General features: G+C 34.4%; 1 protein-coding gene across 3 annotated transcripts in view; it reads right to left on the bottom strand.

The window, feature by feature from the left end:
• The window catches only part of ARID2 (AT-rich interaction domain 2), a 244139-nt gene that overhangs the window by 57440 nt on the left and 161761 nt on the right, over positions 1-24938 (bottom strand). For all 3 annotated transcript variants that reach the window (XM_074194881.1, XM_074194883.1, XM_074194882.1), the window contains 5 exons: positions 7554-7620; positions 7216-7466; positions 6744-6840; positions 6449-6658; positions 2712-2879 (listed from right to left, as the gene is read on the bottom strand). In XM_074194881.1, the coding sequence (XP_074050982.1) occupies positions 2712-2879; positions 6449-6658; positions 6744-6840; positions 7216-7466; positions 7554-7620 (793 nt within the window). The remainder of the gene's footprint in view (positions 1-2711; positions 2880-6448; positions 6659-6743; positions 6841-7215; positions 7467-7553; positions 7621-24938) is intronic.

Genomic DNA, 24938 nt, shown 5'->3' with positions numbered 1-24938 from the left:
ATTCTCCTTAGATACCAATTCTTAAAACACATATCATTCATGTACCAGCCATTGTTCATTGATTCACCAATTGATGGATACTCACAGAAATCACGAAGAATGCTATTATAAATATTTTATCATATATACGATCCTCTTTCTTTTGGGTACTGACCTTACTATAACGTAAATGCCCAGTCAGTTTAATTGCTGTCATCTAGGTGGAAAGTGTTTAGTGGTAGACCTAGCATCAGCCTCAGTCACTCACTAGCTATGTGTCCTTTGGAAAGGCACTTAAAACTCTCTATGCCTCAATCTTCTCCTCTGTAAAATGTAGATGATGATAATAATCACATCTACCTCCCAAGGTAGATCTCTCAAAGGGATAACATTTGTAAAATACTTTGGAAAGTTTAAAATATTACATAAATACAATTTTCACTATTATCTGGATAAAAGGATAAGAAGTCCAATGATTTTTTTCCTTACAAAATCTTCAAATTAAGAAGAGGTTACTCACTTCACATTTCCAATAATATCATCATTGAATCCCTTCAAAACTGATTATATCATCTTAATGGGTGCACAATTAAATCTCAGAGTTGATTTAGTTTTCATTTTTCTTGTAAATAGTGATTTGGAATATTCTTTCACAGTTGTTATCTGTGTATTTTTTCTTTTGAAAATTATTTTATATCAATATTTCATTACCCAAAATGAAGACTGGTTGTAAAAGTTTGTGTCAATTCTATTTGTCTCAATTTTCACAATGTTACCGGGTTTTTTTTCCACTTGACATTTTCTTTCTTATTATAGCCCCAATGTTTGTTTATGCAAAACTTTTAAAATTTCATATAATTACTACGTGTTTAGTTCTGATTTCTTTCTCTAGCTGCAATTATTTTTAATGTTCTGACCCTTTACATTTAGGTCACATGTTCCTTTAGAGATTACTATTATAACAGACTTTTAATTCTGGTATAAACCCTCTTCTGATGGATATCTTTGCAGTTTTCCCATCAGTTCTTATTGAAAAGAATTACACTGCCCTTCTACAGCCTCACTATACTGCTGTGGGACTTGTAGATACCAATCAGTATTAATCCTACTATTGTATTAGTGCTACAACATTCCTAAACTCAAGAGATCTTCCAGTCTCAGACTTACCAAGAACTGGAACTTCAAAGTTCCAGGAACATCGTGTCACAGTTAATTTTTAAAAGATATATAAAATTATTATTTTCAGATAAATTTATTCTTAATCTAATATTACTAGCAACCTAATGAAAGGTATATGCTTGATTTGACCAGGCACTTTATAAGTGGGAACAGTATTAAACATAAATAGCACCTGGAAGAATTCTTAACAATTTTTATGCTTTCTTTTTACTTACATAAATTGAATATTTAAGGATCTTATTTCAAAACATTAGTGTTTTATGCTTTAAAATTTTGGAAATGTTATTTCGAAATTAGATGTGTAATTAGTTCTGTGGGTAAATTCTCCTGAAAAAAGTTAACTTTTAGAAAAAATGTTAATACAAAAGACATGAACCTTAAATGAAAATAGCTAAAATCATATTTACATTTCTCTTATATTTGAGATTTGGAACTTCAGCTTAGTTTCTGGATACAGATTTCAACATCAGAGTTCGTTATTAATATATCTCTCTTTCAATGAGTGCAGGGTCAAAAACTCATAATTAAAAAGAATTATTTTATAGAGAAAATTCAATAACTAGCTATCTTTGCTCATATATTAGTGGGTATATTCAAAATTTATTTTTAGACCAATAATATATTATCTTCAAAACATGCTTGTTTTGGTCAATTTTTCTTGGATTTCCATATCAACTTAACACTGATAGGGAGAGCAAACAACATAATACACTGTGTGTGTGATTGTCCATTATGATTTTCTTCCACAGAATCCCTATGACAATCTCATGAAATGTCAAACTTGGGCAAAATATTTTCTGAAATATGCTGTATTCTAGGATAACTTAAAACTTCAAAAAGTCATAAAGCTTAAAGTATAATTAAGTTCATTTATCAATTTTCTAAGATAAAATTCTACATATCAGATCCAGTTTAAGTCAAAGAAACATCTTAGCCTAGGACAAACTATCTTCATTCAGTGCTCTTGCTTGGTTCTGTCATAAACCTAAGAATCTAGTCTTCTCTACAATTCTATTCCTCCTCCTGATTAAAGATTTGTCTCCTATTATTTTCACGCAAAAAATTCTTCATTACATGGCTATTTCTGAAATGTATGTTCAAAATAAAAGTTTAGAAAAAAATAAGAAATGTGCTTGACAGTCTAACTTACTGAAACATAAGTACTTTTTATCATGAAGGAGATCTATTTATTTAAATGAAACATTATTCATTCTGTGCAAAAGTTCTACTTGGATGTCTCATCATGACATATTTTCAAGTTGTACCAACAGAACCCAAGCTCTGGAAGATCTAGAAGATTAAATTAGAATGATTTTTAAAGAATCAGCCTAATGGAGGACTGTAATTTGTCATCTGAAATCAAGGCTATATAAGTAAAAATAGTACTGGAGGTAGTAAATTTTTTTTTAAACAAATAGCAAAGAGAGTTTGCACTAAAGTGAAGAGGTGTTATGCTATATCCTAGCAGAAGTAATAACACTGATAATATCAAAAACTTTTGAAGCATTGAAGTAAATAGTATAAAAAAATAAATTTTTATCTAAAATACTAACCTGGGACGGTTGCTACATGATTCTGGGTTTGAACATGCTCTACTGCCTGTGGCCTGATTTCTGATAAAACCTGGTGATTAGAGCTTTGATGCTCAACAAGTTTTACTGCAGTTAGTGCTTCAGGTCCAAACATCTGGATGTCCATGGAAACTAGACACACTAACATATCTGAAACATTAAATTAAAAACAATGACTACTTTCAGTTTTATAAAACATTTGTAAGGAGTTTTAATTTTCAAAAACATACAGAAATTGAATATTTTGAGTTCTAGGTACTGTAGTTTAAAAAAAGGATTTCCTCACAAGTAATAGAGGTAATGAAAATACTACTATGCTCTCAACTACAGATGAGAAAATGAAGTTTTAGACAAGGTAAATGGCTTTCCCACAGCTACACAGCTATTAAGTACTGAAGTAATGCTACAAGTCATGCCTTCTAATTTCAAATCTAGCATAGTTTCTTACTACACCATGTGCTGGATTACAGACTCATTCAAACAATAAGTTTTTAAGTATTTATTATGTGCCAGAAACTGGAATAAAGAATGGAAACAATCATTACTCAGAAATAATTTATATTCTAATAGGTGTGGTTTGGGATGTTTGTTAAAACATATATTTAGAATAAATTCAGATTAATAAATACATATATTTACCAGAGTCATTAAATATAAAGTAGTTTGGGAGGAAGGGCCCTAGCAATTAAAGGAATTAGGAAAAAAATTCATGCAAAAGACAACATCAGAACCACAACTTAAAGGAAGAAAGGGATTCTATGAGGTGGAGGTTCTAGAAATGAGAAAGCTATTCCAAAGGCAAGGAGGCAGGATATAGAGTGTCATGGGTAAGAAACATCAAATAAGAAGCCCAGTGTGGCTGGATCACAGAAAGTTGAGAGGAGGAATAATATCTAATGAGGCCGGAAAAATACATTGGGCCAAGTTTTTCAAGGCTTTAAATGATGAACAGAACATTTAGTCATTTTATTTTTCCATTTGACCTATTTTTCTTTGTTAATAGAGGTGGGTCAGAAAGAGGGAGAAAATAATCATTATAAATTATTTTTGATAACTTAAAAACATTGACAGTCTTGATGTTACCCCTATTTGGGATGGGGTTGTTATCACTTTTAAATGTTATTTACAAACATCTCTGACCAACCCCTGACTAAACGTTATTTTATGTATCTATAAAAAAGGATGTGGTCAGATCTGTGCTAAAAAAGGAAAATTAATATGGTAGCAGTATAAAGGATAAACTATTATGGTGAGTGACTTGAGAAGGTTTTTGTAGTCATCTGGGAGAAAAGTGAGGAAGGCTTGAACAAAAATTGAGTTGTTTGAATGGAGAGAAGTGTCAGAAGTGAGAGATAAAATTGGTATATCTACTGAAAAAAATTCTAAGATAACAATCCTGGGAAACTGGAAGAATAGTTGTGCTCAAAGATAGATACTGGAAGATTTGGAAGAACAGAGGATTTGAGGGTAAGAAAGAGAGTTCAGTTTAAGCTTATGTTAATTGGAAGATGTATCCAGGATATCCAATAAGAAACATGCTTGCGAAAAGATTAGAGTTGGGCATGTATATCTCTGAGTTCACTGTATAGAAAGGACACAACTTCATGACAATTGATGCAATCATTGAAAGAATATACAAAGAGTAGTTATACATGTATATCTATATTAGACTACTTTCTGTCAGGGGAGGGAGAAGGGCAGGGAGGGGAGGAGAAATATATAAACCTCAAAACTACACAAAAAATTATAGTTGAAAGCTATCTTTGCATATATTTGGAAAAATAAATTGATAAAATCTTAACTATACAGATAGAAGAGGAACTGAGCAAAAATCTTGAGAAATACCCACAACTTCAAGAGGGTGATAACAATATAGATGATGAATCAGCAAAAGAGACTGAAAAGAAGTGATTTTCACAGTGAGAACACTGTCATTAAAAATCACAGTGAGAACACTGTCATTAAAAATCCTGAGAACAAAATGCCGCAACAGTAGCAGCAGCAACAGTAACAGTAGTAGTAGTAGTAGTAGTAGTAGTAGTAGTAGTAGTAGTAGTAGTAGCAGCAGCAGCAGCAGCAGCAGCAGCAGCAGCAGCAGCAGTAACACTCACATAGTACTTTGAGGTATGCAAAGTGCTTTACAAATATTATCTCATTTTAAGTTCATAACCACAGAAGTCACTAATCATTTTATAAAGTTGAGGCAGAAGTTAAGTGACTTGCCCAGAGTCACACTGCTGGTAATTGTCTGAATCAGGATTTGAATTTAGGTATTCCTGAATCCCAGTTGAGTATTCTTTTTCAAATGAAGGAAACAGATCAAGAAGGCTAAAGACTTAAGAGAAAAATATCAAATTTGTTAACTAAAAGATCACTGGAAGCTTTGTAGGAGGCAGATTCAGTTGAGTGATAAAGTAATAAAACTGATTGCAAAGGACTGAGGAGTAGGTTTAAAGTAGGGAAAGTGAATATAAACTTTTTCAAGAAGTTTCACTCTGAAAAAGTTGATCTAGAAGCAGTTTTTTAAATAAAGGGAAGATTGTATTTCTCAAGGAAGGGAGAAAGGAACTAGTTGACAGTGGAGAGGTTGATGATGGAGAAGGTTTATGGAATCTACAGGAGGAGATACAGATGACATTAAGTACAAATATATAGGGGTTGGTCAGAGATGTTTGTAAATAACATTTAAGAATGATAACCACCCCATCCCAAATAGGGATAACATCAAGATTGTCAATGTTTTAAGTTATCAAAAAAATTTATAATTATTATTTTTTCCCTTTTTCTGACCCACCTCTATTAACAAAGAAAAATAGGTCAAATGAAAAACAAAATGACTAAATGTTCTCAGTTTCCTTAATTTTCCAACTCTGCTGGCAGGAATATTGTTTCATTATATTACTGCAGTTGTATATATCATTCTACTGATTCTGCTTACTTCAGTCTTTATTAGTTCAGAAAGCTTTCTTATGTTCTTCAATGTATTGGGTCATAGTCATCATTTTTAGAGTAATAATAGTAGTTTGTTATTATTATCATTATATTCAAATGCCAATGTTTGTTTCAGTCATTCCCAATTTGTTTCTAAATTTGTTCCCCCTACTACTGTAGTTTTGCTATGTGTAGAACCTCTATTTTTTGTCTCATTTTCTTGGGGTTTATGAAATATAGGAATGGGATTCCTGAAATACGTTTATCAATTCCAAATCTCTATCCAGTAAGAAAAGGGGAGGGGAGGGGAGGGGAGGGGAAGGGAGGGGAGGGGAGGGGAGGGGAAGGGAGGGGAGGGGAGGGGAGGGCAGGGGAGGGGAGGGGAGGGGAGGGGAGGGGAGGGCAGGGGAGGGGAGGGGAGGGGAGGGGAGGGGAGGGGAGGGCAGGGGAGGGGAGGGGAGGGGAGGGGAGGGGAGGGCAGGGCAGGGGAGGGGAGGGGAGGGGAGGGGAGGGGAGGGGAGGGGAGAGGAGAGGATTAGTTATGTTATGTTGTTATGTTCAAATTTCAAAGAAGAAGCCTATGCATGAGCCTACGATACTTACCCATTTAGGTAATCTAGGTCATAATTACTGCAATGGAAACAGGTCTCTAAGAAGATTAATATTACCTCCTTTCCCCCAACACCCAATTAAATTCAAAGTAATGTGATTTTTCTAATATTTCTGCCAAGATAAATATTATTATGCCAAAAACAAAATCAATTTGTGTGTCTGAGATTCAAACTTACCTATGCTCTTTTCCACTTTTGCAATTTTCGTGCAAGCAACATCTCCCATTTCTGTGAGCATATATAGCACCTCAAGTGTTGAAATTACAAGTAGTACATCAGGCAAAGTGAGATGACAAATGATCTCTTTGTAAGATTCCTGATCCACATATTCACAGATTAAAACACCATTATCTTCTGCTTTGCAAAGATTTCCCAAAATTTCCATTCCTGAAAAACACATAAATATTTTTTATAAAGCAGAAACAAATTTATGATTTTAAAAAATTGATTAAGTATATAAATAGGTATTTACCTCTCATTTTTAAAAATCTATCTCTTGACATTAAGCATTTTGTAACAGTATGAAACATTAGATGAGTAGTTTTGAAATCAACAGGATCCAAAAGAAGCTGGAAAAACAAACAAGTCCTCAAGTAAATTATGTATTTCCTCTTCCATCTTTTACCTAGTCTTATTCAGAATACAGGCCAAAACAATGCTTAAAATTTGTTAAGTGGTAGCACTAAAATATATAATTGTTAAAATGGAAATGCCATTCATAAAAACATCATATACTTAAAATATCCTTAGTAAAACTTCCTTCTGAGAGCAAAATTTTTTATTCCCTTTTCCTCCTGCCTTTCCTTCATGAATTTTAAGCAAGGAATATTAATACATCTTTAAAATCAAATATCAAGTTAAAAACCCAGAACCAGTAAATAAATAAGTGAATGAATGAATGAATTAATGAATGATTATTTTTCCTTCATTCTAATTGTCCTTACCTCTGCTGCAATGTTTCCTAATGTGTCAAGTCCCAACTGCCTTAAAGAAATAAAATGACTATGAGCAGAGAGTAATAGGAAACGAAGACAAGTACGATTAGCTGCCAAAAGTTTAACATTGCCTTCCTCAAAGGAAAGATTTCGCAAAATCACTGCTATTTGAAGTACTCGCTGTCCTTCAATATCATTAATGCCCAGCTTGCGAGGTGGATGAAATAAAGATTCCCAAATCCATTCTCTTGATGTATTTTCTGTGACAGAAAAATGTTAATTTTAGATATGAATTTTCCTACTGATTAAAGAAAAAATATTTATTTACTTGAAACTTGCTAACTCACCTTGAGATTTGTTTTTGTCAGAAATGAGATCTCGTACTTCATTATCATCTACAATATCTTTCCAAAACTGAAAAGAGATTTTAAAATTAAATTTTTAACGTCTAAAGAGTGATTTTTATCAATGATACAATTATTTTATTGCTGGAGAACATTCACAAATTTACTACAAGTCCTATTTGTTCTGATTCTAAGAATTGTAAATGTAGAAATTCTATAGATGTCAGAAATGCTTTCTTTTCTATTGTTGAAAAGGATACAATAATTATTCTACAGAATATTTGTATCTTAAATGCACAATCTCAAGCATACCTTTTCTTTCTATGAAATCATGTTAGATACCTAGCCATTGCACATCACCACTTTTGAAAAATAAATGACTAGTTTAGGAAATACAAAGGAAATAACTCTTCTAGACTGAAATTCTGCAATTCTACAAAATAAAAAAATATTGTTAAAAATAAAAACTGAAAATACATACCAATATTTGATAAAGTTAATACTTTTTGTTCAGTTTTATTCATACTAGATAACTTTCAAGAAAATAGTTACATTCAAAAGTATATATAATTTTAAAAAATGTCTATTAGCAATGCTTTTCAATCAGTAAATAGAACTAATTTAACAGATGAATGCAATAATTTTCTAAAGGCGGATAAATAATTTCTTATGGAGATAAATATTTTGTATAAATATCACTGGAATGCAGAATTTTTAGTGTAAAGAATAGTAAATTAACAGTTATAACAATACTTCCCAATAATATCTTCTCCAACTGCAAATATGTAAGGAATATGATATAAATAAATATTATCTAATGTACCAATAACCAGATCTCAATTAAACAGAATTACTGGACTTTAGCCAATATGATTCCCAGTGTCAATAATGGGTTCTAAAAATCTTTTAATAAATTCCTCTCTATTCAAAAGAAACAAAACACATCAATTAAAGAGGATTAATAGTAGCATCAGATATTTAGAAGATAGACTTATATAAGAATATCCAGGAACCACAGTGGGAATCATTTAGAAAATATTTGGTTAACGATTAAGGGAACAAGAAAAAGAGCAATAATAATACATCATAGACCACTTGGCCAGATTTGGAGATCAATTAGATAGATCTTTCTCTCTACCAAAAGCAAAAGAGGTAATAATTATTTGTGCTGACAATCATAATTCTGCCCTACAAAAAATATAGGAAATAAAAAGGGCAATATTATATCCTGGATATCATATTCACCAGTAAGGAGGAAATAGTTGCAGTGCATTTTTTTAAAAGGCAAAAAGAAAGGAAGACTGGGAGAAAGCAACCAACTATTCCTGGTGGGGAGAGGAAAAGTAAGAAAAGCATAATTGGTACCCTAAAAATTTAAATGGCACGTTTCATAGGGTTCAGTGAAAATTCAGGTAGTATCCTTTTACCCAAAGACTAAAACTTATTGGAACTTACTGAACCCTTTGATAGTCTGAGAAAGTTCATAAATGCTTTGTCAGAATTTTAAAATGCATAAAATAAAATACACAAGCTTGGAAAAGAACAAAAATTATTTGAAAATATATTTATTTAAAAAAAATCTATTTTCAAAACAAGTTAACTAACACCCTGCTACAGAAGTCAGTCTAGAAGATATATAAAGCTCTTAAGAATGAAATTCTAGAGGAAGGGACAAGATGGTGGAGAAAACGCATAAGTATGAGCCCAATTCCTCTTGAAATACATTTAATCTTGCACCTCAAAATGAATTTTGAGGTGACAAATTCTAAATTTTCCAGTCCAAGATAACTTAGAAGAACTACAGTAAAGGTCTTTCTTACTTGAGGAAAACAAGAACACATTCCAATGCAGTGTCTAGGCAAGCCAGTGGGAGACCCCTAGCCCCAGTACAGATCAGCTCAACAGTCCAGAGGCACAACTGGCAACTGTGAGGCCTCCAGTCCTGGTGCAGGATGCCACACCAGTCAGGTTCAGAGGCTCCACACTGCAGGCAAACTACCAGACCCCATGGACTCGGAGTACCAGGTCCAGCCAAACCATGTGATGCCAGTGAAGCAGGTGAACCAACAAACAAGGAGGCCCCATCACAGTAAGTCAGTGGTCTAAACATCATCTTTCAAGAAATTATCAAAGAAAACTCTCCTGATACGAAATTAAAATAGTAATTAAAAGGATCTACCAATCACTCCTAAAAGAGATAGCAAAATGAAAACTCCTAGAAATATTATAGTCAAATTCTAGAACTCTCAGACTAAGGAGAAAATATTGAAAGCAGTAAGAAACAAACAATTCAAATACCAAGGAGCCATAGTCAGGATCACACACAGGTTTTAGAGGTTTCTGAATTAAAGGATTGGAGGAGCTTAGAATATGATATTCCAAAAGGCAAAAGAGCTTGGATTACAACAAAAAAACTCTCCAGCAAAAATGAGCCTAATTTTTCAGAGAAAAAAAAATGAACATTCAATGAAATAGGGAACTTTCAAACATATCTGATGAAAAGGTCAAAGCTTAACAGAAAATTCAATTTTCAAATACAAGACTCAAAAGAAGCATAAAAAGTAAAGAAAAAACAATATAACTATCTCTCTTAGGACATTTTAGATGGAGAACACAAAGACACATAGACAAAGGCTGCAGAGATGAAATGACTTTAATGAGATGATATAAAATCCTAATCAAGAAGTCAGAAAGAGAATTTCACTGTGAAGGAAGAGATTAGAGAGGTAGAATATGGTGAAAGAATGTCACATGAAGAGGCTGTTCATCTATTACGATGGAGGGAAGGAGAAAGAAAGAATTTTGCTTGAACCTAATACACAGTGGAGTCATGACAAACAGAGACCAACATATTCAGTTTGGTATAAAAAAAATCTATCTTGCCATACAGAAAAGTGTGTGTGTGTGTGGGGGGGGCACAAGAAAAGGAGGTGAGCTAATAAAAGAGAGGCAAATTGAAGGAGGAGGTAATCAGAAGCAAACACTGGTGAGGAGGGAACGGGTGGAAAGAGAGAGAAAATAATGAGATGGAGGGAAATGCACTGTTAGTAATCATAAATATGAATTAAAATGGGATGAACTCACCCATAAAAATAGAAGCAGATTGAAGAGTGAATTAAAACCAAGAATGCTATACTATGTGGTTTACAAGAGATATATTTGAAGCAGTGATACACAGAGAAAAGGTAAAAGAGTAAAAAGTTAAAAAGCTGGTGCATAATCTATTAATATTTCATCTGAATGAAAAAAAGTAGGCATAGCAACTCTGTTCACAGGGAAAGCAAAAGCAAAATATAGCTCTAATTGAAAGAGACAAGGAAACTACATCTTGCTAAAAGTACCATAGACAATGAAGTAATATCATTAATAAACATATATACCAATGATATAACATCCAAATTTCTAAAGTTAAATAAGTTTATAAAAGGAAATAGACAGTAAACTATAATACTGGGAGACCTCAACTTTCCCCTCTCAGAACTAGACTACTCTAAACACAAAATAAACAACAAAGAAGTGAAGGAGATTAATAGAATTTTAGAAGTTAGGTATGATAGATCTCTGGAGAAAACTGATAATAGAAAGGAATGAACCTTTTTCTGAACAGTACATGGGATCTACATAAAAACTGACCTTACATTGAAACATACAAATGAAATATTAGATGAATCCACTTCAGATCAGGATGCAATAAAAATTACAGTTAATAAAGAGCCATGAAAAGATAGATTAAAAATTAAATGGAAATTAAATAATCTAATCCTAAAGAAGAAATCATAGAAAACAATCAATAATTTCATTTACAAGAATGACAACAGTTGAGACAAGATAACAAAATTCATGAGATGCAGCTAAAGCAATACTTAGGGGAAAATGCCTATTTCTAAATACATCAATAAAATAAAGAAAAGATTAATAAATAAAGCATATAATTAAAAGCTAGAAAAGAATTTTAAAAACCGAATCAAAAAACCAAAGTTGAATTCCTGAAAAATCAAAGAAAAGATTAATGAAATTGAAATTAAGAGAAGGATTTAGGAAAAATAAGAGATAGTGAACATTATGATATATAAAATGGACAATTTTGATTATTTTAAATTTAAGTTTTTGTACAACCAAAACCAGTGCAACTAAGATTAGAAAGGAAAGTAGAAATCTATGAAACCCTTTTTATAGTAAGCTAATAAAGGCCTTATTTCTCAAATATAGAGAGAAATGATTCAAACATACAAGATTACAAGTCATTCTCAAGTGATAAATGAGCAAAGGACATTAACAGGCAGTTTTCAGAAGAAAAATATCAAAGTTATATGTCATATGAAAAAAATGTTCTATAACACAACTGATTAAAGAAATGTAAAAACAATACAATACCTCATACCCATCAATATGACAAAAAAAATGTTGGAAAGGATGTGGGAAAATTGGGACACTAAATGTATTGTTGGTGAAGTTGCAATATCACACTAATAGATCTATATCCCAAGAGATTTAAAGAAAGGGGTAGTGGGGGGGGGGGAAGAAAGAATCTATTTGTACAAAATATTTATAGCACTGGCATCAATTGGGGAATTGCTAAACAAGTAGTAGGTGATTGGAATGGAATACTACTAAGAAATGAGCAGGTGCATTTCAGGAAAAACCTGGAAAGATTTACATGAAGTGATACAAAGTGAAGTGAGCAGAATCAGAAGAACATTATAACCAACTAGGAATGAAAGCTATTGCCAGTAATACATTGATTCATGACAGTTCCAAAGGACTCAAGACAAAAAATGTTATCCACCTCCAGAGAAAGAATCAAAGGAGTTGGATTGAAACATACTATTTTTTGTTTTCTGCAGTTTTTTTTGTGTGTGCTTTTCTTCCTTCTTTCACAACATAAATGAACATGTATAATTTATATCAAATTGCTTAACTGTCTCGGGGGGGTAGAGATAAGGGAGAAATTTTGAAACTCAAATGAATGCTACAGATTCTTTATGTAAAATTGAGAAAAAATAGAGTATTATTTTTTAAAATGCAAATTTCTTTTAAATTTTGTTTTTGTATTTTTAGCATTTAGCAGTATGCTTAGCACATAGCAGGCACTTAAGAAGTTATTCTTGATTTAGAAGATATCAGATACTTCCTCATTGGATCTATCTATGTTAAAGGCTGGACAAATAATTGTTATGTTTTATTGAAGTGGAAATCTTCTTATGCTCTCTGAGGTCCTTTTCAATTGTAAGGTTGTGATCCTGTTTTCTATCCTCAAATAATTTACTAAATAAAGAACTACCAAAAAAGAATTGTGACTCATTTTATTTAATATCAAATATGTTTATTCTTAAATGAATTTAAGAAGTCATTGGCACAGATTTATCCCTTCACAGGTACAATAACAATCCATCCAAACCTTCTTAGCCTGTATGAATTCTTGCCCAGTTCTTTTCACAAATTCCCCAAGAAAAAAACAGCAAATGCACTAGAAAATCTCATAGTTCTTTCTACTCTGTAGGGGGTCCTAATATGCTATTTCAGCTTGCATTCTTGCTGACAAATCTACATCATTTAAAGGTTATGCATATCCTAGGTTATTTTTTCTATATTGGAATATCATAACACACAGAAGTCTATTATCCTGTTATCTGTCTTCCCAATGATGTCTGTATATACTTTAACTGAGTCTAAATTGTACAGTTTTCTCAGTTAAACTATATTATCGGGGTGGCTAGGTGACACAGTGGATAGAGAACTGGCTAAGGAGTCAGGAGTACCTGAGTTCAAATCTGGCCTCAGACACTTAATAATTACCTAAGTGTGGCCTTGGGCAAGTGACTTAACCCTATTGCCTTGCAAAAACCTAAAAAAAAAAAACAAAAAACCAAACCCCAAAAAACCCCACACAAACCTATATTATCAATCTGCTGCCCACCACCCTTCTGACCTTGCTAGTTTAGGGGATGTTGAGGGGTGGGTGGAAATTGGACCTATCATTTTATTGGTTTTAAAGAATTACTGTTGAGGAAATTCACTAATTCAGACTGGCCTGGGCTCTCCAACTTAAGGTTTTTAGAGAGTTGCTGAGAGGGCAACAAAAGGTTGACTTGCACAAAAGTAACAGTATGTGTCAAGAGGTAGGAAAAGAACCCAAATTTTCCTGAATCCTAAGTCATATTACTGTAAGACTAGATGCTGTCTCTCCAAATATCCCAATTTCTATCAAGGGAACTACTACTTTTTTAGTTATTCAGGCTTAGTGTCATCTTAGACTTCTTATTCTCACTCTTACACCTCTTATCCAATTAGGAGACAAATCTTTTTATCTCCACAGTGTTCTCTAGCTTTTCACTCTTGTCATTCTATCCATTCAGTTAACACTTTATTTTGGGCACTCATTACCTCTTATTTGTCCTAATGTTATTCTTACCCATACAATGTCTTCTAATTGAACTCCTTACCTCAAGTTTTCATCACTCTTTAGTTCATTTTTCATACAACTGTGAAAGTGATTTATCTAAAGTGCAGGAGTGACTATGTCACTCTCCTATTCAGTAAATTCCAGTGCATCTTATTACTTTCAGGATGAAATAAAACCTATTTGGCATTTAAAGCCCTTCAAAACCCAGGCTCAATCTATCCTTTTAACCTTAGATATTACTCCCCTCACATTACTCCTAGACTCTATGGTACAGGTATATTGGTATTCTATTACTCACAATGCTTTAACCAAAGTCACTGTTTTTTCACACTGGTTATCCTCCATGCCTAGGAGGCATTCTTTACTTCCCTGATTCTTAAAATTATTAACTGTTTGGGTTTTTTTTGAAGATTCCAATCATGAATGAACCACTTTTCAGATATACTTTTTTTTGATTACCTCAAAAAAACACATATATCTATTTCTCCAAAAGAAGGGAAACTACTTGAGGTTAGGGACTTGTCTTTGAATCTAAGGTTCTAAAATGATGTTAACAGAAAATAGGCACTAAAACAATGATTCTACCTAATTATTAGCATCTTGATTTCTGTGTCAGCCATTCACCCACATACCCACTGATGAACTTAATGGGCTGATGATTCAGAAGCATGTCATAAGGACAATATATTATGTTCATCTAATTTACTTTTCTATTGTTTAACCAATTTCTTCCAGGATCAACTGTGAATTTGTTAACTTATATTATTCACATTATATCTTTCATGACACTTTTGAACATTAAGTGATTATCATCCTTCCTATAATACACAGTATAGGACTAGCTTCTTCTCCTCAATTAATGTTTTTTATATCCCAACTCCATACCCTAACACCGAACATAATATACATGCTCCTCAACTTCATCTTCCAGAATCCCTCTGCAAGGGTCAACTTTTCCTGATCCAAACTGATAGAATACTACTTTCCTAACTACCCTGACCCTGAATTTACTTTTTTTTCTGTCCATACTTATATGTGAATATTGTCTCCCCAATATAAGGTAAGATCAGGAACAAAGATTGCATACCCAGTACATGACACAATGCTTGGCACACAATGGTTTTTAAAAATGGTTTTGGCTTGTTGACTCAATTTTAGTTTTAGATTATGCTTGATATCAAAACTTCCTACAGCACTGAGAAAAGTGATTTCAATGATCATATCATAGAATCTTGCAAAATTTTAAGTTAAATATAAAATGATGAATCCACTAAGACTATATTTTATCCTATAGAATAAATGCATTAAAAAAATCAATAATTCATATTTCTGAGGGATCTTAGAAGCATTCTTCTATATAAATATCCAGAACTAGAAGAGATTTATTTGATAGGTCAATTAGTCCTAATATGTACTAATTTAGCCACAATTAGTACAAATATGAAAAATATGAAAAAAAAAAGATTCAGCGATTATTTATCCGACAATAGGAAGCCAGCACTCTGGATGTCTGTTGCGCCGGCCTTCACATGCTTTCATCCAAGATGTCCCCAATGTATATACAACAAAATTCTTATTAGATATTTCCATTCTTTGGGAATCTTTTCCTCTTTCAAATATTCTGAAAATCTCTGTAATCTCTGTAAAATTGTCACCACCAAGATTGTTTCTATATTTAGTTGGCTATTACAGTCATTCTTTTTTCTTCTTTCTCTTAATTGATGCTATAATTCAAGTTTACTAAGTAAAGTCCAAATATGCTTCCAAAGTCATCACTTGAGAAAAGATCACTATAATAAGGTCTGAGGGTCCAACTTATCTTAATTCTTTTTTTGTTATCATTCTTAATGGTTTTATCTGCAAGTGATCTAAGGATTATCTGATTCAGTTCCATGCATGTAATACTCTCTGTAGATTTGCTTTCTGCTCATCTCTTTTCCATTATTTTATGAGATGATATAGCTTATAATATTCCAACACCTTCCTCTATATTTCTTTCTGGTTCATCATCAAAAGCATGCTTTATTTTCCTTACATATTTACCAAGTATGCTATTATTTGATAAAGGTTAAATTTCTATATACACAAAAAACTTTATATATTTCATTTGTAAAAATAGGAAGGGATTTTTCCCATATATTTAATCAAAATGTAGATTAAGTGAAATTTAAATGGAAAAAATACTACCAAGTTTATTAAAAATTATGATTTAGATAAAAGCATTCTGTTAATAGATTATAAATATTTTAACAAGGGTTTAAGAAAAACAGAAATCACAACCAAAAGTGCCTTTTAATAAACCCTGACTAAAAATTCTAAAGATAGGTCATTTAATATTAGGTGAAACAAAACTTGACAAAACTGTAAGATTATGAAACCAATTGTCCTTAACAGAATGAACACTAAAAAACAAAGTGGACTCCTGAACAATATTATAATGTACTTGAAGATCAAAATTATTTTATTGTCTGAAAGTTCTAATTCCTATGCTTATATGATTTTTAAATGAGTCCCCTGTGATGCTTTGCAAAATAGCTTTCAGATAATAAACAGAAGTCTTGACTAACATATTACTCCACCAGAAAACTCATTACCTTTCTCTCCAAAGACTTCATTCTTCTGAACTTCTCTCTTTTAGTTGAAGGTATGATAGATAATCTTTCTACTCACCAAGGTTCACCACCTTTTATTCATCCAAATAGCTCTGTTGGGCATTTAAAGCCCTGTAGGGAACCAGGAATGTGGAACAGTGCGCAAAACTTTTCGAATAGATTCACTCATCAGCTTTTTCCCCTTTCTTTTTTTATTCTCCACAAGGAATGGCAAGGAGGGGACTGGAGAGAGATACAGTGGTAAATATGGGTGTAAAAAACACCACAAAAACATTGTTTTCTTTTGGGGTGAGGGGAAATGGGGTAAAGTGACTTGCCCCAGGTCACACAGCTAAGCTAGCAAGTATCAAGCACCTGAAATCAAATTTGAGCTCAAATCCTCCTGACTCCAGGACCAGTGCTTATTGTGACATCTAGCAAAAACTAAACATCTAAACAAAACTAAAATCTGTTATAATCGAGCTCTTGGGGTCCTTTCCAAGTATTCTGTATATTCATTTTTTTTAACATTTTAACATTTTACTTGTTTTCCAATTATATATAATAATAATATGTACCCATCATTGTTTTCCAATTATATATAATAGTAATATGTACCCATCATTTTTTACAAGGCTCTGAATTCTACAATTCCCGCCCCCAGAAGGAAGTCTGATAGTCTCTACATTGTTTTCCTGCCATACATTGATGTAAACTGAATGATATGAGTAAATATAAGAATAAACATACCCGCCCCCCAAGAAGATGAGAAACCAAGAGAGAAACTTGTACTTTGGTCTGTGTTCAGATTCCAATGGCTATGTCTCTGGGGTGAGTTGCTTTCTTTATCCTAAGTCCACCAGATTTCCCTCAGTTGCTACTACTAGCTGTACCTCCACTCTATTTCTCCCCACTCTCATTTATTCGATTCTCTCTCTCCTTTCATCCTGGCCCTGTCCAAAAGTGTGTTCAATCTGAGTACCCTATCCCTCAATCTTCCCTCTCTTCTATCACCTATTCCTCTCTTCCCACCCCCCATTCCCCTTCATCCCAACCCTTTCCTCCCATCCTTTTCCAGGGCAAGACAGAATTTATTACCCTATTAAGTGTGTATGTCATTTCCTCCCTGAGCCACTTCTGATGAAAATGAAGGCTCACTCATTCTCCCTTGCCTTCCCCCACTCCACTCCATTGAAAAAGCTTTTTCTTGACTCTTATGTGAAATCTCTTAGCTTCATCCTCATCTCCTTTTCCTTCCTCCCAGTACTTTCCCCCATCACCCACTGACTCCATCCCTTTACCACATCATGCTATTATATTCCACTCCTTCCTATATCCTGTCTATATATGCTCCTTCTAACAACTCTTATAAATGAGCAAGTTCATATGAGTTATCAATATCTTCTTCCCAAACAGAAATACAAACAGTTCAACATCATCAAGTTCCTCATAGTTAGTTCCACTTTTCCACTCCCTCTATGGTTCACCAGAGTACTGTACTTGGAGATCAACTTTTCTGTTCAGCTCTGGTCATCTCAATAGGAAAGTTTGAAAGTCCCCTGTTACATTGAAAATCCATCTTTTCCTGTGAAAGAAAATGTTCAGTTTTGCTGGGCAGTTGATTCTCAGTTGTAAACCAAGATCTTTTATCTTCCAGAATATCATATTCCAATCCCTACGAGCCCTTAATTTAGATGCTGCTAGATTCTGTGTAATCCTGACTATGGAGCCAAAGTAGTCGAATTGTTGGCTTCTGGCAGCTTTTAGAATTTTCCCTTTGATTTGGGAGTTTGGGGATTTGGCTATAATATTCCTGTAAAGTTTTCTTTTGGGATCTCTTTCAGGAGATGACTGGTAAATTCTCTCAATTTATTTTTTGCGCTCAGCTTCTAGGATCTCAGGGCAATTTTGCTGTATTTTTTCTTGAAAAATGAAGTGTAGGCTCTTCTCCTGGTCGTGGCTTTCAGATAGCCCAATAATTTTTTAATTATTTCCTCTGGATCTTTTCCAATGAGATATTTCACATTTTCTTCTAATTTTTGGCTTTTTTTGGAAGAGTTTTATTTCTTCCTGCTTTCTTTCAAAGTCATCAGCTTCCTTTAGTTCCATTTTGCATTTGAAGGAGTTATTTACTTCAGAGAGCTTTGTTATCTCCTTTTCCAGCTGGCCAATTCTGCTTTTTAAGGCATTTTTCTCCTCCTTTGCCTTTTGCTTTTTTTCATTAGGCCTAAACTGGTTTTTTAACATATTATTTTCTTCAGTATTTTTTTGTATATCTTTCACCAAGCTATTGATTTGGTTTTCATGACTTTTCTGCATTGCTCTCATTTCTGCTCCCAATTTTCCCTCCACCTCCCTTAATTGCTTTTCAAAGTCTTTTTTTGAGATCATCCATAGACTGAGCCCATTTTATATTTCTCTTGCAGGTTTTGGATACAAAAGCTTCAATTTTGTCATCATCTGAGTATGTGTTTTGATTTTCCATGGGACTAAAGTAATTCTCTATGGTCAGATTCTTCTTTTTCTGTTGGTTACTCATTTCCTCAGCCCAAGACTAAATTACAGAACTTCCAAGTCTTTGTGGTTGGTTTTTTTTTGGGGGGTGGGGGTGGGGGGGACACCACACTGGGACCTTTATTTCTCCAAGGTCTTATGCTCTCTAGCCCGTGCTTTGAAATGTAGATGACCATAGCACTACCCTCTGCCCTGGAGCTATAAGGAAAGATCCAGCTTGGTTTTTTAGTATGGAGGCCCAAACTGCAACCTGGGTCTGAGTGTAGGCAAACAGCAGAGTTCTACCCCAGGGAAAGCAGAGAAATCTCTGCAGACTTCCCTTACCATCTCTGGGGGTGCAGGCTGCTTTCTCCTGATTCTCGCTGCAGGTTCTGAGGTAGATGCTCCTCACTCCACACTCATCCAGGTGCAGAGTTCTCCCACCGCCCCTTCAAGCTGTTGCTGGTGATCTCTGGGCTGCGCCAGGCTGAGCTGGGCTAGCTTGGGCTGCACCACAGCTTTTCTTTCAATTCCCAGTCCTGGTGAAACACACCTTTCCTGTGGAATTTCTAAGTAATCTTGGACTGGGAAAATGGATAACTCTCTTTTTATGGGTTCTGTTCCTCTAAATTTTGGCTAGAACCATCCTTTGTTTTTTAGGGGTTTGGGGGGTTGGAGGTCCTGTGAAATGGCACTTTCACGCAGTCATCTTGGCTCCACCCCTATTCTGTATACTTTTACTCACTTTTTTGGTTCATGTTTGTTTCTTAGACATAGACAGTACATACTTCTGCTATCCTTATCCCAAAATGCTCTACCAAGTCACTTCTAAGTCTTAAAATCTCTAGCTTCCTTTGAAATTCAGTTCAAGTGCCACTGCCTCCATGAAAACTTTCCTGCTTCCCACTCCAAAATTTACTTTTTCATAAATATAGCTATAGATATTGTTTTCTATAACAGACTGCCAGAGGGTATTCATTTTTATCTACAGTACTTAATACTGGCTGATTAATTAAGCCATCTAGAGTTCTCTTCTTTTTTGCCCCTCAAACTAAACTGAACATTTGAAGATTACTCTTAAATGGCTGTTAAACCTGTAACCAGTCATTCAAAAAAGTTTTTTTCTATTAAGAACTAATTTTGTTTTCTCCATGTACTATGACTGCAGCAATGCCAATTTAGAACTAGAAATTTGGGATTCTTGCTGAACTAAAAGCTCAATATAAATTGTGCCAAAAATAGAAATCCATATATTAGGTAAAATAAGTAACAGAAGACAGTGCCATTATACTTTTCTCCAGATCACAACATAAAAACAATTCCATGTATTCAGTTCTGAAAACCATATTTTATAGAATTCATTAAGTTATAGCATATCCAAAGAAGGGTGAAAGGGCAGGCATAAAAATAATATTTTCTTTTTGAACAGGAAATTCCTGTTCAAAATAGATTAAACTATCTGATTTCTGAGAGATTCCTTTAAATTTTGTGATTCTGTGAGTTTGAGATTTTTCTAGGATATTCAGCAAAGATGCATCATAGGCAGTCGGAATGTAGGAATGGAGTTGTGGAGCGAGTTTGGAATGGAAGGAATAAAATTATAAGTTGCCACATAATATTAATTAAAATAATGAGAACTGATCAAAGAGAGGGAAGAGAAGTGCCACTGAAGCCTCAAAAAAATTTGTACATCTTGTATATAAAGACAGTGAAAGGGGGGCAGCGTCAAGATGGTGGAATAATGGCAGGCACCCACCGCACTCTTCCCCTAAACCCTCCAAGTACATTTAAATAATGATTCTAACAAATTATAGACTCAAATTATAACTCAAAAAAACATGGAGCAAAACAATTTAGAAGATCAGCAGGAAAGGTCTTTTGTACAAGGGTGGGAGAGGAATGCAGCACAGCTGAGCAAGCACAGACCAGTCCCCAGCAACCCAAAAACTGGTAGCAGGGTAACTGCATCAGTAGAACCGATGGTGATTTCCAGGCCTCTCAGCCCACAGACACCAAAGACAACTGAGGTCAATGGGAAAGGTCTGTCCCACCTGGGTGAGAGTGAAACACAGTCCAGCGCAGGCCTTAACAACCCAGACCTGGCCCCAGAAAACTAGTAGCAGACCTTGGAAACAACTGAACCAGCACTTAATGCTGCTTCCAGAGTTCTCAGCCAGCAGATAGTAGGTAGGTCAAACAACTGGCCAGAAAGAAATTACAGGGTCTCTTTGATATCCCTAAGGCAATATTCTGTTGTTTTGCCCATGCTTTGATTTGGGATCTAGTTCTGGGTCCCAGTCCCACTGAAAGGAGGGGCAGTAGCACATCAGAGTTTACTGCTGCTACAGGGGAGCTCAGACACTCCTCACATATCTTACAGATCAGAGCACAGGACAGGAGATTAATAAGCACCTCTCCTTAGATCATACCACCTTGGAATAACTGAAAACTTGAAGGTACCCAGAAGAATCTCTGAAAACAGCTGCATAAAAAGCCCTACAAACATGGCACAAAAACATTTCCCCTGCCCCCACTCTGCAAGTAGAGCTCTACTGTAATGAAGAATAAAGATCAAGTTACATAATGGGAAAATGAGCAAACAATGGAAAAAACCCAACCATAGAAAGTTACTACAATGACAAGGAAGATCAAAACAAACTCAGAAGAAGATAACAAAGTCAGAGCTCCTACATCTAACCTCCAAATATATATGGATTTGTCTCAGGCCTTGAAATAGTTCAAAAAAGTATCTTGAAACTGAAGAAAGGCAGAGGAAAAATTGGTAAAAGAAATGAGATGTAACAAAAATCTTGAAAAATAAGTCAATAATTTGATTAAATGAGACACAAATAAAATATTGAAGAAAAATAAAACCTTAAAAACCAAACTATGTCAAATGAAGCTGAAGTGGCTGAGGGGAGGAGCTTAGCTGCAATTTGTGGGGTGGCAGCAAACAGGCCAGAGATGGTGACAGAGTAGAGCAACAAGAATGTGATATTGGAGTTTAGGGATTTCCAGGGTGAATAAGGAAATGGATGTAGCATCAAATGAGGTCAAATCTTTTTTGAAGCAGAATGAGAAAGAAAAGTCACAGTCCAGTGTTCCTTTCACATCCTTAAATATTTCCAATAGGCTCTGGCTGAAAATAACAAGGGACATGGACACCTTTTGAGGAAAACTGGAGTCAAGAAACAGAAGACCACCCTAGAGAAATTCAAACTGGAATGGGAAACCTTCAAGGAAGAGGAGGGCATGGGTGAAGAACTGATTATCCATATTCAAAGATAAGAGTGATATGCTCAAAGAAAAGCTTTTCTGGAGCAAGTAGATTACAGACAGTTTGAAACTGACTGGGACCTCAGGCTGAACATGATGAAGCCTTAACCTTGAAAAAATGCTCTGGCACTTGATTCCTGCTTAGAGTGCAAGCTCAAATTTTTTTGTGTCTGTGAAATCTCTCTTGTCCTAGTCACTAACTGTTTCAAGGAAAGATTAGTTAAATGTTTTCTTTTTCATGTTAAAGCTCAATCGGTATATCTAGATCTCACATGGTATCATTTATTGGATTTTTGTAAGTTTTTACTGTGGGAAAGGGTTCTGGGACTGATAAAGAGGTTGACACCTTCCTTCACAGCATAATGTAATCCAATTCAAGCATAGTCCAGATCTAACAGCTGTCAGTGATGTTTTCCCAGCTTCATTCTGGGACACCAACCTTGGCATGGACACTTAAACTAGGTTTGCTGACTCTCCGCACTTTGTCCCCCTTTTCTTTGTCTCTTCCCATACTCTCAATCCTGTCTCCGTCTTCAAGAATAGGACTTCTTTAGTATAATACATAACTAAAATTATGTTTTAAAGTATTTGTTTGAAAATTGTTACCAAGCATTTTCCTGTTTCCAAAATAAAAAATTTTTCTAGACTCAATCTTGCTACCAAATCTCTTGTCACGCTTGTTTCCCAGAGAATATTTTCAGACTTTCTTTCCCTTCCCTAATGAGAAATGATGACACCTAAACTCAGATGAGTTTCAGAATGTCTCTTGGGAGCAGTCAGAAGGAACAGTATCAGGTGGGATGGGAACGGGAGCAGGGCTGAACCATTCACGATAATAAAAGCATTAAAGCCTTTAAAAAAAATGTCAATGAGAAGAATATTTTAAAAAGCAGAACTGACCAAATGGAAAAAGAGACTCAAAAATTTGCTCAAGAAAAAACCCATAAAAAGTAAAACTGGGAAACATAGTAAATTGGGGGGAAAAAATTTTACAACTAGTATTTCTGACAAAGGACTCATTTCTAAAATATACAAAGAACTGAGTCAATTTTCAAAAAAACAAGCTATTCCCCAACTGACAAATGGTCAACATATATGCAAAGGCAATTCACAGATGAGGACATCAAAGCAATCCATAGTCATATGAAAAATTGCTCTAAATCACTACTTATCAGAGAAATGCAAATTAAAACATCTCTGAGGTACCACCTCACACCTCTCAAACTGGCCAATATGACCAGAAAGAACAATGAGAAGGGATGTGGGAAATCTGGGACACTATTACATTGTTGGTGGAACTGTGAACTTATCCAATCTTTCTGGAGAGTAATTTGGCATTATGCCCAAAGGGCAACAAAAATGTGCATACCCTTTGATCCAGCAATACCACTACTGGATCTATATCCTGATGAGAATATGAAAAAGGGTAAAAACATCACTTGCATAAAAATATTCATAGCAGCCCTGTTTGTGGTGGCAAAGTATTGGAAATCAAGTGAAATGTCCTGGGGAATGGCTTAATAAACTGTGGTATATGTATTTGATGGAACACTACTGTTCTATTAGAAACCAAGAGGGATGGGAATTCAGGGAAGCCTGGAAGGGTTTGCATGAACTGATGTTGAGTGAGATGAGCAGAACCAGAAGACCACTGTATACTCTAACAGCAACATGGGGGTGATGATAAACCTTAATGGACTTGCTCATTCCATCAATGCAACAATCAGGCACAATTTTCAGATATCTGCAATGGAGAACACCATCTGTATCCAGAGAAAGAAATGTGGAGTTTGAACAAAGACCAAAGACTATTACCTTTAATTTAAAAAAAAACAAAAACAAATCATATTATCTTATTATGTAATTTTGCTATCTCTTATACTTTATTTTTCTTCTTGAAAATGATTGAAAAATCTTGACATGATTTCTCTCTCATCACATTCAACTGAGCTCAATGTATTCCATGGAAACAATGTAAAGACTAACAGATTGCCTTCTGTGGAGGTGGGGGGAGGAAAGTGAGATTAGGGGGAAAATTGTAAAATTCAAAATGAATAAATTAATTTTTTTTAAAAAAAGGTAAAACCAAGGTGCGGCTAGGTGGTGTAGTGGATAAAGCACTGGCCTTGGAGTCAGGAGTACCTGGGTTCAAATCCAGTCTCAGACACTTAATAATGACCTAGCTGTGTGGCCTTGGGCAAGCCACTTAACCCCCATTTGCCTTGCAAAAATCTAAAAAAAAAAAAAAAGGTAAAACCAGCTAAATAAAAAAAAAGTTCACTGAAGAAAATAATTACTAAAATGTTAAGAATTAAGCAATTGAAAATGATTTTATGAGAAATCAGAAAATAACAAAATCAAAAGATTAAAAAAAAAAGACAATGTGAAATATCTCACTGGAAAAACAAATGGGCTAGAAAATACACCCAGGAGAGATAATTTAAAAATTACTGGACCACCTTTTAAAAGCCATGATAAAAAAAATAAGAGCTTAAACACTGTATTTCAAGAAATCAACAAAAACTGCCCTGAACCAGAGGGCAAAATAGAAATTGAAAGAATCCTCTACCAATAACTTCCTGAAAACGATCCCAAAATGAAAACTACCAGGAATATTAAAGCTAA

This window comes from Macrotis lagotis, chromosome 7, assembly GCF_037893015.1.
Source record: "Macrotis lagotis isolate mMagLag1 chromosome 7, bilby.v1.9.chrom.fasta, whole genome shotgun sequence".
Classification (NCBI taxonomy): domain Eukaryota; kingdom Metazoa; phylum Chordata; class Mammalia; order Peramelemorphia; family Peramelidae; genus Macrotis; species Macrotis lagotis.
The sequence above is the reverse complement of the archived record's forward strand: the minus strand, read 5'-3'. Positions and strand labels throughout refer to the sequence as shown.